Source organism: Bactrocera oleae, chromosome 6 (genome assembly GCF_042242935.1).
Source record: "Bactrocera oleae isolate idBacOlea1 chromosome 6, idBacOlea1, whole genome shotgun sequence".
Lineage (NCBI taxonomy): Eukaryota > Metazoa > Arthropoda > Insecta > Diptera > Tephritidae > Bactrocera > Bactrocera oleae.
Genome location: NC_091540.1, coordinates 12,786,440 through 12,799,688, shown reverse-complemented (window position 1 = coordinate 12,799,688; position 13,249 = coordinate 12,786,440). Strand labels below are relative to the sequence as shown.

Sequence of the window (13,249 nt, the reverse complement as noted above, 5' to 3'; positions counted from 1 at the left end):
GAATTGTGTCATAAAAGTTGAATGCGACATGGTCTTGCAAGTTAGTTAGAAAGTGTATGATTGTAGGCAGATCTGAAAACCGCAAACTCTAAGACAAGCTTTGGGTCCATTAAGAAACCGATTTATTTAGTAAGAGCTACTTTTTCAGTAAGTATTTACATTAATTCGCTGGAATACATTGATTTGCAGAGCGTTTGGGTTGCTGTCTTCTCCGTCGTTGGTGGTACGGCATTAACCCCCAATCCACCTCAATAGCGCTGATTTCTGTAGCTTTTAGGAGAAACATCTAGTAACGTTGAGTATAATAATAGTTGAGTATAAGAATAGTGAGAGACTTGCAACGAATTATTCAATACCCATAATAATTATCAACTAAAATGATTATACCAAGCGAGAAAGACAAGTAGCGGGTAAAGCTCAAGCAGACAACCCAAAGTATGCACAACCGATAATTATATTTAGTGACTTGACGAACAAATTCGAAAATGTATACTTTAGAGGTGAAATTAAACCCAACATAACATTACTTTTGAACCTGTCCAACTATTTTTACTGTGTCAATAAATTGTCATTGATTTTTCAATTCTTCAATTCTTGCTAAATACCATTGATTTTCTTCGTCTGATTTTCGCAATTTCATAATATTTCCTTAGTCACTTAGTGCATTAACGACCCAATCGGAATCCATTCAAGTTGCCAAGCATATGTGAGGATTAGACATGTTATTTCGATGAAACTTGTGAAAATCTTAATCCGTTTCGATTAAGAAAAACTGATAGCAAAGAAAAAGGAAACCAATACAGTCCAATGACTTATGCGTTTAGACACAAGCGGCCAAAGACCGCCATGACCGTCAGCGAAGACAAATCCAAGTTAAGAGCGCTTAAAAAATCAAGTAAAATGAGATTGTAGAGCCAATGAAATGCAAGTGACGATGCCATATGTAGAAGCGTGTGTTTGTTGTTAGAAATAGGGGTTAAAGACAGAATGACAGAAAGCTGTATATCAGAGCTAGTGCTCACAGTGAGAGCTTAAACCCTAAACCGACCGTTAAGTTGCTATTTGCCGTACAGCGATTAAATTAGCAAAATCTAGAATTTACAAACACACAAGCGATTTTCTTTTAATGAAAATACTTGTATGTGTAAACAATGTGCGACTTGCCACACAACACAAGCTAGAAAGCTTAAGGAAACCATAAAGGCATTTACCCTCAGCCAAAACGAACCAATTCGAAGCCAATCGATGAAGAAATGCGATGCGCTTTCTTAATGTAGACAATAAAGAAAAAGATTTATTTGCTTAAATAGGAAGCTACAAAAATATATGTACAATACAACAGTTAAACTTTTAAGACTCGTACGTGGCCTCTACCAGATTTTACTGGGGCGATCTAGATTTTTATTATTCGGATCATCAATGGTTGCGGTGAATTCCTTCAAAATATCATCGTCCACTTTTATTTCTTTATCGATATGGAAGTAAGGACCACGTTTAGCTTGAATAAAATACAAATATATGTTAAATCTACATTTCACAATTAAAAAGTGTACATTCACACACAGTTCATAGGCGAAATCAGCGGTCCATCAGGCACCTGCGGCACGCCAGTCATAGCAAAGGACACCCAAAGGTCCACCATCTTCTTTGCAACCTCAGTATCCTTCGCATTCAACGGTGGCTTCATTGCGAATAGATAAATCAGCTCATCACTATGATGTACCCCGCCGTTAAAGGGATACTGTGCGTTGCCCATATCCAAACCGAATTTCGTCTTCTCACCGGCATAGTCAAAGGTGTAGAAGTAGATGGGCGGGTATACGGCTTTTTCGAATAATTTGTTCGTGAAGCCAACCGTAGCAGATTTAAAATAAAGTATGTTGGCGAGCTATTGGAAAAAGTATGTATGTATATATTTGTTAAGTGATCGCTTAAAATTTTATTACAATAAAATTGAACTTACATCGAAGTAGGCGGGTAGAGCGCGTCTATGATCGGAACTGTGCCATAGATTCGCTGGGAATAATAAGCGCGTCATAACATTATTATTAATCAAGGCGGTTGTATCGTTCTTCCGATGCATCAAGCCAGTAGCGAAATCTCCCACAGTGACAGTGTTCAGATTGGGATGAGACACTTTGAAATCATCGTAAAAGACTAACTCGAGAAAAAAAATATAAATAATTAATACATATGGTATACGAGCAATAAAAGACAAAAGCCAATACTAACAGCCTAATGCAATCGAGCCATCGTGTTTAGTAAAGCCAGCCATTATGGGCACATTCTTATTTGTTTGCTCAATAAGTATGACCGGGTGCACTGGCATTGTCCCATAATGATCGCCGATAATCAAACCATATCGTTCCTTAATAATAAAAATATAAAATTTTTTTGTGAACAAAGTGGAGCGAAATGTTGGTTAAGAGGATATACTTACGCTTTCCGACGCCTTAAGTATGTCCATAACGGGCGCGCGTTTCAAGCACTGTTGTGCGCGATCAATACGTTCGCAATCCTCACACTTCAAAGCGTGACAAACACGTGTCACTTGAGCGAGTGGCTCCATATTTGTAGATCGCTCATCTACAATTGAACCCGATTGTGTAATGAGGCGATGGAAAGACGACGGTGGTGTTTTAGGACTGATCAGTAATGCGCCGCCTAATTTACCGCCTGAGCTCTCACCGAAAACAGTAACTTTTGAGTTGTCACCACCAAATGCGGCAATATGATCCTGCACCCAGTGAAGTGCCAACATTGTATCCATTAAACCGAAATTACCAGACATATCCGGTGATTTTGTGCCAGAAAATCCAAGTATACCTAGACGATATTGAGTCACTACAAGCACAATATCCTTTTCGAGCAAGTAATCGGCCCGGTAGTCGCTAGCAAAACCATCTTGTAACCTACCGCCATGCATGTGGAACATCACCGGTTGCTTGGCATTTAACTGGCGAATAACAGAATATTGAAGTTAATTCAAAAATCATGTATTTATACCACACACACCTTTTTAGTAAAGATGTTTAAAGTGAGACAGTCCTCTAGATCACCCTTCAGTTTATCAGGTGACAAACGGTTGTATTCAAACAATTGTGGGCAAATGCGGCCGTAGTCGTTGGCTTGAAGTGGCGTTGACCATGGTTTCCGAGGTACCGGTGGCTAAATCGTTAAAAAAGATTTAAAAAAAGTATTAATCACTAAACTAGAGAATCGCTTCTGCAGAAGTAAACTTATGGTAGACCTGAGTTTATCACTTCTTCTCTATAATAACTATGCTACTTTATACTATATACCTTAAATCTAAGTTCTCCACTTGGTGACTCTGCATAGGGTATTCCACGGAATTGCATATAAGTTTGACCAGTCCATGATGTAGTGTTGGTATTGCCGATCACTACACCTTGACCAGATAAATTCACTCGAACATCAGGCGATATTATATTCTCTGGATCATTAGAACAACTGACAGGAATAAGCACCAAATAGATTATACTGAGAAGACCGGTAATGGAAGCCATACTCAGCTCAACGATGATCCGTAATCAACTAGCAAGAATCTTAATAAAATATTATGTAAAGCTGCTTTCTAAGCTTACACCGCAAAAGTGTAGATAACGAATCACAATTATATATGTACATATATGCACATGAAATACATATATACTTACCAAGTTGCCGGCGTACCTAAGAGCGTTCCTACCTTTGCGAGGGGTATATGTTCGGAGGCCACTATGGACAATATTATAGAACAACTGATCATGTAAAATCTTCATCTTGGACTTGAAACTCTGTGTATTTGGTCAGCAGAAACATTTTCAAAAGTATACAGAAACCAAGCGGAAAGGTTTTAAAACTCGGCGCTATATTAATTGGAGAAGAAGCAGGGCCAAACATCTGTCATAAGTAATGGTTTGTCATTAAATGCGGATGAACGTGCATACATACATACATGCATACATACATACATGCGTACATACATACATGTATACATAAGTATGTACAGCTTTACTTGGAATATTGGTATATGGGTATTATTGCTAGGTAAAGCTTACCCAATAGTGGCAGACTTGATTAGCATAAGAAAGCAAACCAATAAACATTTTTCAATAATTGTGAGAATATTAAAAAGAACAGTAAAAACCAGAGCATTCGCATAAATGAGACGCTCTATTATGTAATAACATAATTAGTAAGCTGTGCAATAAAGTTAATACCTGAACCATTTCTCAAAGTACAGACATTCTGGATAATAGTTCCGTGCAATTGTTCCTACCTCTTCGGGTATATCTAAACGGAGTGGACTCGGAATTATCTCCGCCTCTATTCCCTTTTTTTACGCTAATGTAACAAAAATCGGAATCGTATACTAAATATATGAGACACGAAAAGGGACAGTCTTATTTCCTATCAAATGTTATAGTAATAATGGAAATGTACTTGAATGGTTACAAATCTCTGATCCCACGAAACTTTGTTTATTTACTATTTCTAGGAAAAATCATAGGCATTAGCAGAGAACGTATATTATAAGGTAGGTCCAACTACGGACAAGCGTGTGAATTTTCAAAACCTAACAGAATGCGATGAGCGGGTTTCACCACAGCTAGCTCGGTAGGAGAAATTTGAACAGTGGCGCGTGAACAGAGCTGAGCATGCAATAAAAATTATGCTCAGAGACTTGCTTTGATATTTCAGCTCCATGTTAGCCTTTTGGCTTATATTTTTATACGTTTATAAGCAATCATATTTATTGATATGAAATTAATAATAAAAGAAATATAAAAGATTTATTTGCTTAAATAGGAAGCTACAAAAATATATGTACAATATAACAGTTAAGCTTTTAAGACTCGTACGTGGCCTCTACCAGATTTTACTGGGGCGATCTAGATTTTTATTATTCGGATCATCAATGGTTGCGGTGAATTCCTTCAAAATATCATCGTCCACTTTTATTTCTTTATCGATATGGAAGTAAGGACCACGTTTAGCTTGAATAAAATACAAATATATGTTAAATCTACATTTCACAATTAAAAAGTGTACATTCACACACAGTTCATAGGCGAAATCAGCGGTCCATCAGGCACCTGCGGCACGCCAGTCATAGCAAAGGACACCCAAAGGTCCACCATCTTCTTTGCAACCTCAGTATCCTTCGCATTCAACGGTGGCTTCATTGCAAATACATAAATCAGCTCATCACTATGATGTACCCCGCCGTTAAAGGGATACTGTGCGTTGCCCAAATCGAAACCGAAATTCGTCTTCTCACCGGCATAGTCAAAGGTGTAGAAGTAGATGGGCGGGTGTACGGCTTTTTCGAATAATTTGTTCGTGAAGCCCAACATTACAGATTTAAAATAAAGTATGTTGGCGAGCTATTGGAAAAAGTATGTATGTATATATTTGTTAAGTGATCGCTTAAAATTTTATTACAATAAAATTGAACTTACATCGAAGTAGGCGGGTAGAGCGCGTCTATGATCGGAACTGTGCCATAGATTCGCAGGGAATAATAAGCGCGTCATAGCATTATTAGTCAAGCCGGTTGTATCGTTCAGCCAATTCATCAAGCCAGTAGCGAAATCTCCCACAGTGACAGTGTTCAGATTGGGATGAGACACTTTGAAATCATCGTAAAAGACTAACTCGAGAAAATAAATATATAATAATTATATAATATGTATATGGTATACGCGTAACATAAGACAAAAGCCAATACTAACAGCTTAACACAATCGAGCCATCGTGTTTAGTAAAGCCGGTCATTATAGGCACACTCTTATCTGTTTGCTCAATAAGTCTGACCGGGTGCACTGGAATTGTCCCATAATGATCGCCGATAATCAAACCATATCGTTCCTTAATAATAAATATAAAAATTTTTTTTGTGAAAAAAGTGGAGCGAAATGTTGGTTAAGAGGATATACTTACGCTTTCCGCCGCCTTAAGTATGTCTATAACGGGCGCGCGTTTCAAGCACTGTTGGGCGCGATCAATACGTTCGCAATCCTCACACTTCAAAGCGCGACAAACACGTGTCACTTGAGCGAGTGGCTCCACATTTGTAGATAGTTTATCCACGATTGAACCCGATTGTATAATGAGGCGATGGAAAAACGACGATGGTGTTTTAGGACTGATCAGTAATGCGCCGCCTAATTCACCGCCTGAGCTCTCACCGAAAACAGTAACTTTTGAGTTGTCACCACCAAATGCGGCAATATGATCCTGCACCCAGTGAAGTGCCAACATTGTATCCATTAAACCGAAATTACCAGACATAACCGGTGTTTTTGTGCCAGAAAATCCAAGTATACCTAGACGATATTGAATCACTACAAGCACAATATCCTTTTCGAGCAAGTAATCGGGCGAGTAATCGCTAGCAAAACCCACTTGTAAGCTACCGCCATGCACGTAGAACATCACCGGTTGCTTGGCATTTAACTGGCGAATAACAGAATATTGAAGTTAATTCAAAAATCATGTATTTATACCACACACACCTTTTTAGTAAAGATGTTTAAAGTGAGACAGTCTTCTAGATCACCCTTCAGTTTATCAGGTGGCAAACGGTTGTATGCAAACAATTGTGGGCAAATGCGGCCGTAGTCGTTGGCTTGAAGTGGCGTTGACCATGGTTTCCGAGGTACCGGTGGCTAAATCGTTAAAAAAGATTTAAAAAAAGTATTAATCACTAAACTAGAGAATCGCTTCTGCAGAAGTAAACTTATGGTAGACCTGAGTTTATCACTTCTTCTCTATAATAACTATGCTACTTTATACTATATACCTTAAATCTAAGTTCTCCACTTGGTGACTCTGCATAGGGTATTCCACGGAATTGCATATAAGTTTGACCAGTCCATGATGTAGTGTTGGTATTGCCGATCACTACACCTTGACCAGATAAATTCACTCGAACATCAGGCGATATTATATTCTCTGGACCATAAGAACAACTGACAGGTATAAGCACCAAATAGAGTATGCTGAGAAGACCGGTAATGGAAGCCATACTCAGCTCAACGATGATCCGTAATCAACTAGCAAGAATCTTAATAAAATATTATGTAAAGCTGCTTTCTAAGCTTACACCGCAAAAGTGTAGATAACGAATCACAATTATATATGTACATATATGCACATGAAATACATATATACTTACCAAGTTGCCGGCGTACCTAAGAGCGTTCCTACCTTTGCGAGGGGTATATGTTCGGAGGCCACTATGGACAATATTATAGAACAACTGATCATGTAAAATCTTCATCTTCGACTTGAAACTCTGTGTATTTGGTCAGCAGAAACATTTTCAAAGATATACAGAAACCAAGCGGAAAGGTTTTAAAACTCGGCGCTATATTAATTGGAGAAGAAGCTGGGCCAAACATCTGTCATAAGTAATGGTTTGTCATTAAATGCGGATGAACGTGCATACATACATACATACATACATGTATAAATATATGCGTACATAATTATGTACAGCTTTACTTAGAATATTGTTATATGGGGATTTTTGCAAGGTAAAACTTACCCAATAGTGGCAGCCTTGATTGGCATAAGAAAGCAAACCAATAAACATTTCTCAATAATTGTGAGAATATTAAAGAGTACAGTAAAAATCAGAGCATTTGAAGAAATGAGACGTTCAATTGTGTAATAACATAATTAGTAAGCTGTGCAATAAAGTTAATACCTGAACCATTTCCCAAGTACAGAGTCGGAATGGACTCGGAATTATCTCTGCCGCTTTTCACTTTTTTTACGCTAATGTAACAAAAATCGGAATCGTATACTAAATATATGAGAACCGATAAAGAACAGTCTTATTTCCCATGAAATGTTATGGTAATAATAGAATTGTACTTGAGTGGTTACAAATCTCTGACCACACGAAACTTTGTTTATTTATCACTTTGAGTGAAAATCATAGGCATTAGCCTTTTCTTATGTTTCTGGTAAATTGTGCCCCCGAAATAGACCTTAAACTAATAAAATCAATATTCGTGCGCCTAAAATTAGGCAATATTTCATTTCCATTCACTATTTACTTAAACACAGAAATAGGTAAAAAATTACAGCTAATTTATATATTTTTAAATTAAGTGGCATCGCTACTATGAAATGAAATCTCTTCGCTCAATCAGTAATATGCATAAATATTCAAAAGTTATTACAAATATACGAATTTATTAGAAGCCTATACAAACTGTTTGCTTTACGAATTATAAAATATATTTTAAATCATTCTGCAATGAGAAATTTCATAAGGCAGTTCTTTCCCTTATGCGATTTTTGAAAGATAACTGTGCGAACAAACCTTTTGTTTTTATTTTTGTTATTCTTATCGTAGAACTGTCATTCGCCAATTCCTTCTTGGCTAATCTCGGATGAATATTCAGTTTATTATAATCTATTGTAAATGTAATTTTTAAAATTTGTATAGCGGATATTTACATATTTTACGTACACATCATCAAGTTCTCAAAAGAGAGTTTGAAAGCATTTACATGTGCATAAACATATTTTGTGAATAAAGTTAAGTTATAGGAAAAGAATGCGGCTGCAGTTTGCTTTGGTTTTATTACTTTCAGCCGGCGCCACGCTGTCGAATTCCAGCAATTCGAGCTCGTCGCTAGCACAGCTAGAACATAGTCTCATCGATAGGCCCGAGTGCAAGGAATTACAGTCACTTTGTGCACACCTCAAACAAACGGATAATGTGTCAGTATTGGAGTGTGTTAGCACATTCTCTTCCAGTCAATTGGAAGCTGTGCCTGATAAATGTCAACATGCTTTATGGGTGCAACAACGCACAATGCAGACGGAAAAGTGGGTAACAGATCAGCTAATCCCACAACACTGCAGCGCACAGAAACAACAACTAACATCGTGTGGGAATGCAGTGAGCTTATGGAGCTGTATTCACGAACGTGCAATGCGTATGGAACACAGCAGCGAATGCCGTGCATATATATTGCGTTCCATTGCGACACTGTTTCCAGACTTTGATCAGTTAGGCGATTTTTTGAATGTCTGTGGTTCGCAAATAGAACAATTAGAATGTGGCCGTTTAAACTTGGAGCGCAGAAGTATGTCACAAATTGAAACTGTGCAGTGCTTACAGGAGACAGCTGCTGATGCACTTGAGGCAAAATGTAAAATAGAATTAAGTACAATGGAGCAGCAACGAAAAGATTTGGAATTTTTCGAAGCGTGTGGTGAGGACTGGAGACGCCTATGTGGACAGGTGAGTAATTGCGCTTAATGATGATTTCAATGTTTGCACTTTCGCTGCAAATTATTGTTTCAAGTGCATGAAGTAGAAATCTAAATAAGTGTTTTAATTTGTACGTCTACCGAAATTATGTTTATTTAATGCGATATACATATATGTATGTATAAATACCTATATTAATTTTTATTTTTCTTTCTATTTAGGAAACTGCTGGTACAGCTGCAGCATTTAAATGTCTTGTTAAAAATAAGGCTGATCCCACAATGACACGCCGCTGTAACGAAAAAATTGCACAACGTGATCGTGAAATCGGAAAAGATTATCGGCTTTCACATGGGCTCGCTAAAGCTTGCAAAGACGATATCAAGCAATATCACTGTCGACGTGGGGTATCCGAGGACAAACAAGTCCGTTTAGCACAAATCTTACTTTGTCTTGAATCGGTTGTGAAGAACGGCTCGCTGGTATCCACGGAGTGCCAGTCGGAAATAAATGATCATCGTCGAATGCTGATGCACGATTTTAAATTATCGCCAGAAATTCTAAGCGACTGCGCCGATGATATACCAAAGTTTTGTGGCGATATTGAAAAGGGTCAAGTTGTCAGAGGAGGCACTGTTGGAAACACCGATAACGGTCAAATAATTCACTGTCTCATGGAACATGCACGCGCCAAACGTAGGAAGGATCGCCGCGTTACTGCACAATGTCAACGTTCTCTGGAGAAGCTAATAAAGGCAGCTGACGTAGGCGAGGATTGGCGTGTGGATCCAGTTCTACGACGTGCTTGTAAACCGGTCGTTGATGTGGCCTGCCGCGACACAGACGCTGGCGAGGCACGTGTGATGTCCTGTCTTATGGAACGCATTGGCACGCCAGTAATGAGGCCGGACTGCGAGCAAGCCCTAATGCTGATACAATATTTTGTAGCGCGTGATTTCAAATTGGATCCACAATTATACAAACATTGTCACGACGACGCAATAAAATATTGCCGAGCTAAACACGTATGGGATGACGTAAACGACATTCAAATGGATCCAGAACGTGGGCCACTCATTTTACCTTGCCTACATCGTATTGCGTACAGTGATGATGAAAACTTAGCACTGCGTAAGGACTGCTTCAAAGAGGTAAAACGTGTGATGCGTCAGAGGGCCGTATCTGTAGACCTAATACCTGAAGTTGAAGACGAATGCATTGAGGATTTGTCCATATATTGCTTTGACCGCACACAAAAGGGCGCTGAAATGGATTGCTTGCAAACGAATCTTGAGAAACTCGCACCGACGTGTAAAGTAAATATATTTTCTCCACAATTTTTTTTTTTTGCTTTTTGAATTTTCATCTTGTTTTTAGAAAGCCGTTGCTACTTACACAGAAGAAGAGGCGGAACATATTGAATTGAATCCGGTTATTATGTCCGTGTGCATAAATGCAATGCAAACACATTGTGAGCACATATTGAAGGGCGAAAAGGACAAAGGTGATATGATGGATTGCTTGATCGCGCATAAAAACGATGCTGATCTGCGCCAGGATCTGAAATGTCGTGCTGCCATTGAACATTTTCAAATCATATCGCTGAAAAATTATCATTTCACATACAAATTTAAAACTGCTTGCCGTCCACACGTCACACGCTTCTGTGCATCAAGCACCACCAAAAATGATGTTGTCGCCTGCCTGAGCGAAGTAATGCGTAATGACACGATACGCGGCCAACGTCATTCAATACCCAAAGAATGTCGCCAACAAGTCAAAGCGCAACTCTATCAACAACGCGAATCCATACTGCTGGACCCAAAGCTAGCAAATGCATGCAAAAAGGAGTTGGAGACTTTATGCATTGGCGAGAAGGGACCTGGTCAGGTGAATAACAATGCAAGTTTCTTTTTCAATCACTTATTCACCACACATTTTACATTCTAAATATTGTAACAAAAAATATTTGTACACATGATATTCGAAATTATGGCTTTTTGATAGTTACTTAATAATACCTCGACTTGCATTAAAGGCTTTGGAATGTTTGCAACAAAATACCCAACGTCTTGGAAGTTCCTGCCATCACGCCATTTTCTTAGTGAAAAGATCTCAACTCTCCGATAGTGGCACCGATTACACATTGATCAACACATGCAAAGAAATGACTTATAGATTTTGTAATAATGTCGACTCAGACCAATTGCTAGACTGCCTCAAGACATACAAAGATGACCCGCTCTTCGATCAACGTTGTCATTTGGTCGTTGTAAATCGCATGATTGAGCAAAATACCGATTATCGATTCAATCCGTCCTTGCAACTGGCATGTGGCAAGAATATCGACCGCTATTGCTCGCATATTGTGGCTACTGCACAACCAAACGAAGAATTAAACGGCTTGGTAATTACTTATTAATATAAGTTACATGTACAGTCTTATGATTTCATATCAATTTCACTTCAGGTTGTTCAATGTTTAAAAGATAAGTTCCGTGAATCGCGTTTGGACTACAACTGCACGCAGGAAATGATTAAAGTGCTACAAGAGCAAGCATTGAACTATCAACTCAATCCACTGCTACAAAATTTCTGCAAATCTGAAATTGAAGTATTGTGCAAGGCTAATCTACAAAACAGGGAACACGGCATGGTCGAAGAGTGTTTGAAAACAGCTTTTCTTAATCACAAGATTATAAATCGCGATTGCCGCGTTGAGGTTGCAACCTTAATAGCGGAAGCCAAGGCGGACATACACGTAGATCCCATACTTCAGGAGGCATGCACCGTAGATCTGTTAAGATACTGTTCAAACGTACAAAGTGGAAATGGAAGAAGTGAGTTTGCTGTCGCATTATCCTTAAACAAATTGTAAAAACTTAAAATTTCGATATTACAGAATTGAAATGCTTGCAAGTCTTACTGAAAGATCAGTCGAAGGCAATGGAAGAAGATTGTCGCATGAAATTACAGAAACGTATTGAAATGTTCCGCAATGCAGATACTGTAAGGAAATGATTTTCGTTCAATTCTCAAAGTTTTCAATATTTCTAAACTGAATTTAACTTGCAGGTACTCGCTGAACCGCCAGAAAATATGGAACAACTGGTTAGTCAAGTTGTTTCCTCACCGGCGAAAAAATTCTTCTTAATCATATTTATGTCTGCTGTGGGCATGATTTTTATGATGGGAATCTTCCTTGGACGCATAACCAAACGCGCAATAAGCACCAAAAATAAATAAACTGTCAAAAAAAAAAGAAAAAGAAAATGTTTATAACACCACAAACGTATCCTCTTCCTCATCCCTCCCAATCCGTAAAATCCACTATAAAAATTTCAATTTCAAATTTCAATTCAAAATGGTCAAATGCTTTATAAACTGAAAATATTTTGAGATATGAATTTATAGTTGGATTTGAGTGTTTTATGTGCCTATTTGTTAACGGCACAAATCTTGTTTTAACTTTCCATTCTAATCAGCATTGCATGGCTTATTATATTATATAGTTAATAATTTGGAACAAAATGGCGTGTATAATTTGAAATGAATCTGTTTCAGTGTACTAACTATTTGTTTTTGTATTTGTAAAAAGATTATATTTTATACAGAATACATATATAAATTGTAGAATATATTGTTAAATGTGCTTAGTATAATAGAATACGATAAAAATATTGGCAAAGTCAACGCTTTACATTAAAAATACCTTTTTTATGAATTTAAAACCCGATTTGTTTTTATTCTATGAGGGATATAGAGGCCGTATGGATAAAGTTAGTGTAGATGAAATAGAAATATTTGCTATTAAAATAAATACTATCAATTTACTTAACGAAAAGTGGATATGACAAATTTTAAGAACAAAAAACCTCATTAGTGGCTTCTATATTAGAAAATCCTGTTATTTATTTTACTTTGGGTATTTATATTACATGTAATACATTTATCACACATGTGGCATCTCTTTTGCTAGTTTGACAGTTTTAAAATTTACATGTTTTC

General features: G+C 37.6%; 3 protein-coding genes across 4 annotated transcripts; 1 reads left to right on the top strand and 2 right to left on the bottom strand.

The window, feature by feature from the left end:
- Positions 1–1,264: 1,264 nt before the first annotated feature.
- Positions 1,265–3,557, bottom strand: LOC106622680 (glutactin-like). The gene is made up of 7 exons (XM_070111290.1): positions 3,303–3,557; positions 3,016–3,168; positions 2,441–2,956; positions 2,233–2,368; positions 1,964–2,157; positions 1,564–1,888; positions 1,265–1,498 (listed from the first exon to the last, which is right to left on the bottom strand). The coding sequence occupies exons 1-7, from the start codon at positions 3,525–3,527 to the stop codon at positions 1,371–1,373; spliced, it is 1,677 nt and encodes a 558-aa protein (XP_069967391.1). The 5' UTR covers positions 3,528–3,557; the 3' UTR covers positions 1,265–1,370.
- Positions 3,558–4,755: 1,198 nt separating this feature from the next.
- On the bottom strand, positions 4,756–7,067 carry LOC106626351 (glutactin). Its single transcript, XM_036376615.2, has 7 exons — positions 6,809–7,067; positions 6,522–6,674; positions 5,947–6,462; positions 5,739–5,874; positions 5,466–5,656; positions 5,066–5,390; positions 4,756–5,000 (listed from the first exon to the last, which is right to left on the bottom strand). The coding sequence occupies exons 1-7, from the start codon at positions 7,031–7,033 to the stop codon at positions 4,873–4,875; spliced, it is 1,674 nt and encodes a 557-aa protein (XP_036232508.2). The 5' UTR covers positions 7,034–7,067; the 3' UTR covers positions 4,756–4,872.
- Positions 7,068–8,384: 1,317 nt separating this feature from the next.
- Positions 8,385–12,972, top strand: Glg1 (golgi glycoprotein 1). 2 transcript variants are annotated; one of them, XM_014241938.3, is made up of 7 exons: positions 8,385–9,271; positions 9,463–10,557; positions 10,619–11,131; positions 11,280–11,648; positions 11,712–12,081; positions 12,144–12,250; positions 12,317–12,972. In XM_014241938.3, exons 1-7 carry the CDS (start codon positions 8,579–8,581, stop codon positions 12,485–12,487), a joined length of 3,318 nt encoding a protein of 1,105 aa, XP_014097413.1. In that variant the 5' UTR covers positions 8,385–8,578; the 3' UTR covers positions 12,488–12,972. The 2 variants fall into 2 exon arrangements, with proteins under 2 accessions (XP_014097413.1, XP_014097412.1); XM_014241937.3 differs by having other exon boundaries at positions 10,619–11,143.
- The last annotated feature ends 277 nt before the right edge of the window (positions 12,973–13,249 follow it).

Bases quoted from the DNA above. Each gene is read 5' to 3' on its own strand.
- LOC106622680 (XM_070111290.1), bottom strand. From the start codon at position 3,527: ATGGCTTCCATTACCGGTCTTCTCAGTATAATCTATTTGGTGCTTATT. The intron at 3,169-3,302 runs GTATATAGTATA...TTAACGATTTAG, and splicing joins GTGGAGAACTTAGATTTAAG to CCACCGGTACCTCGGAAACC. The intron at 2,957-3,015 runs GTGTGTGTGGTA...GTTATTCGCCAG, and splicing joins TAAACATCTTTACTAAAAAG to TTAAATGCCAAGCAACCGGT.
- LOC106626351 (XM_036376615.2), bottom strand. From the start codon at position 7,033: ATGGCTTCCATTACCGGTCTTCTCAGCATACTCTATTTGGTGCTTATA. The intron at 5,875-5,946 runs GTAAGTATATCC...TTTATTATTAAG, and splicing joins TACTTAAGGCGGCGGAAAGC to GAACGATATGGTTTGATTAT. The intron at 5,391-5,465 runs GTAAGTTCAATT...TTTTTCCAATAG, and splicing joins CTCTACCCGCCTACTTCGAT to CTCGCCAACATACTTTATTT.
- Glg1 (XM_014241937.3), top strand. From the start codon at position 8,579: ATGCGGCTGCAGTTTGCTTTGGTTTTATTACTTTCAGCCGGCGCCACG. The intron at 10,558-10,618 runs GTAAATATATTT...TCTTGTTTTTAG, and splicing joins AACTCGCACCGACGTGTAAA to AAAGCCGTTGCTACTTACAC. The intron at 12,251-12,316 runs GTAAGGAAATGA...TTTAACTTGCAG, and splicing joins TGTTCCGCAATGCAGATACT to GTACTCGCTGAACCGCCAGA.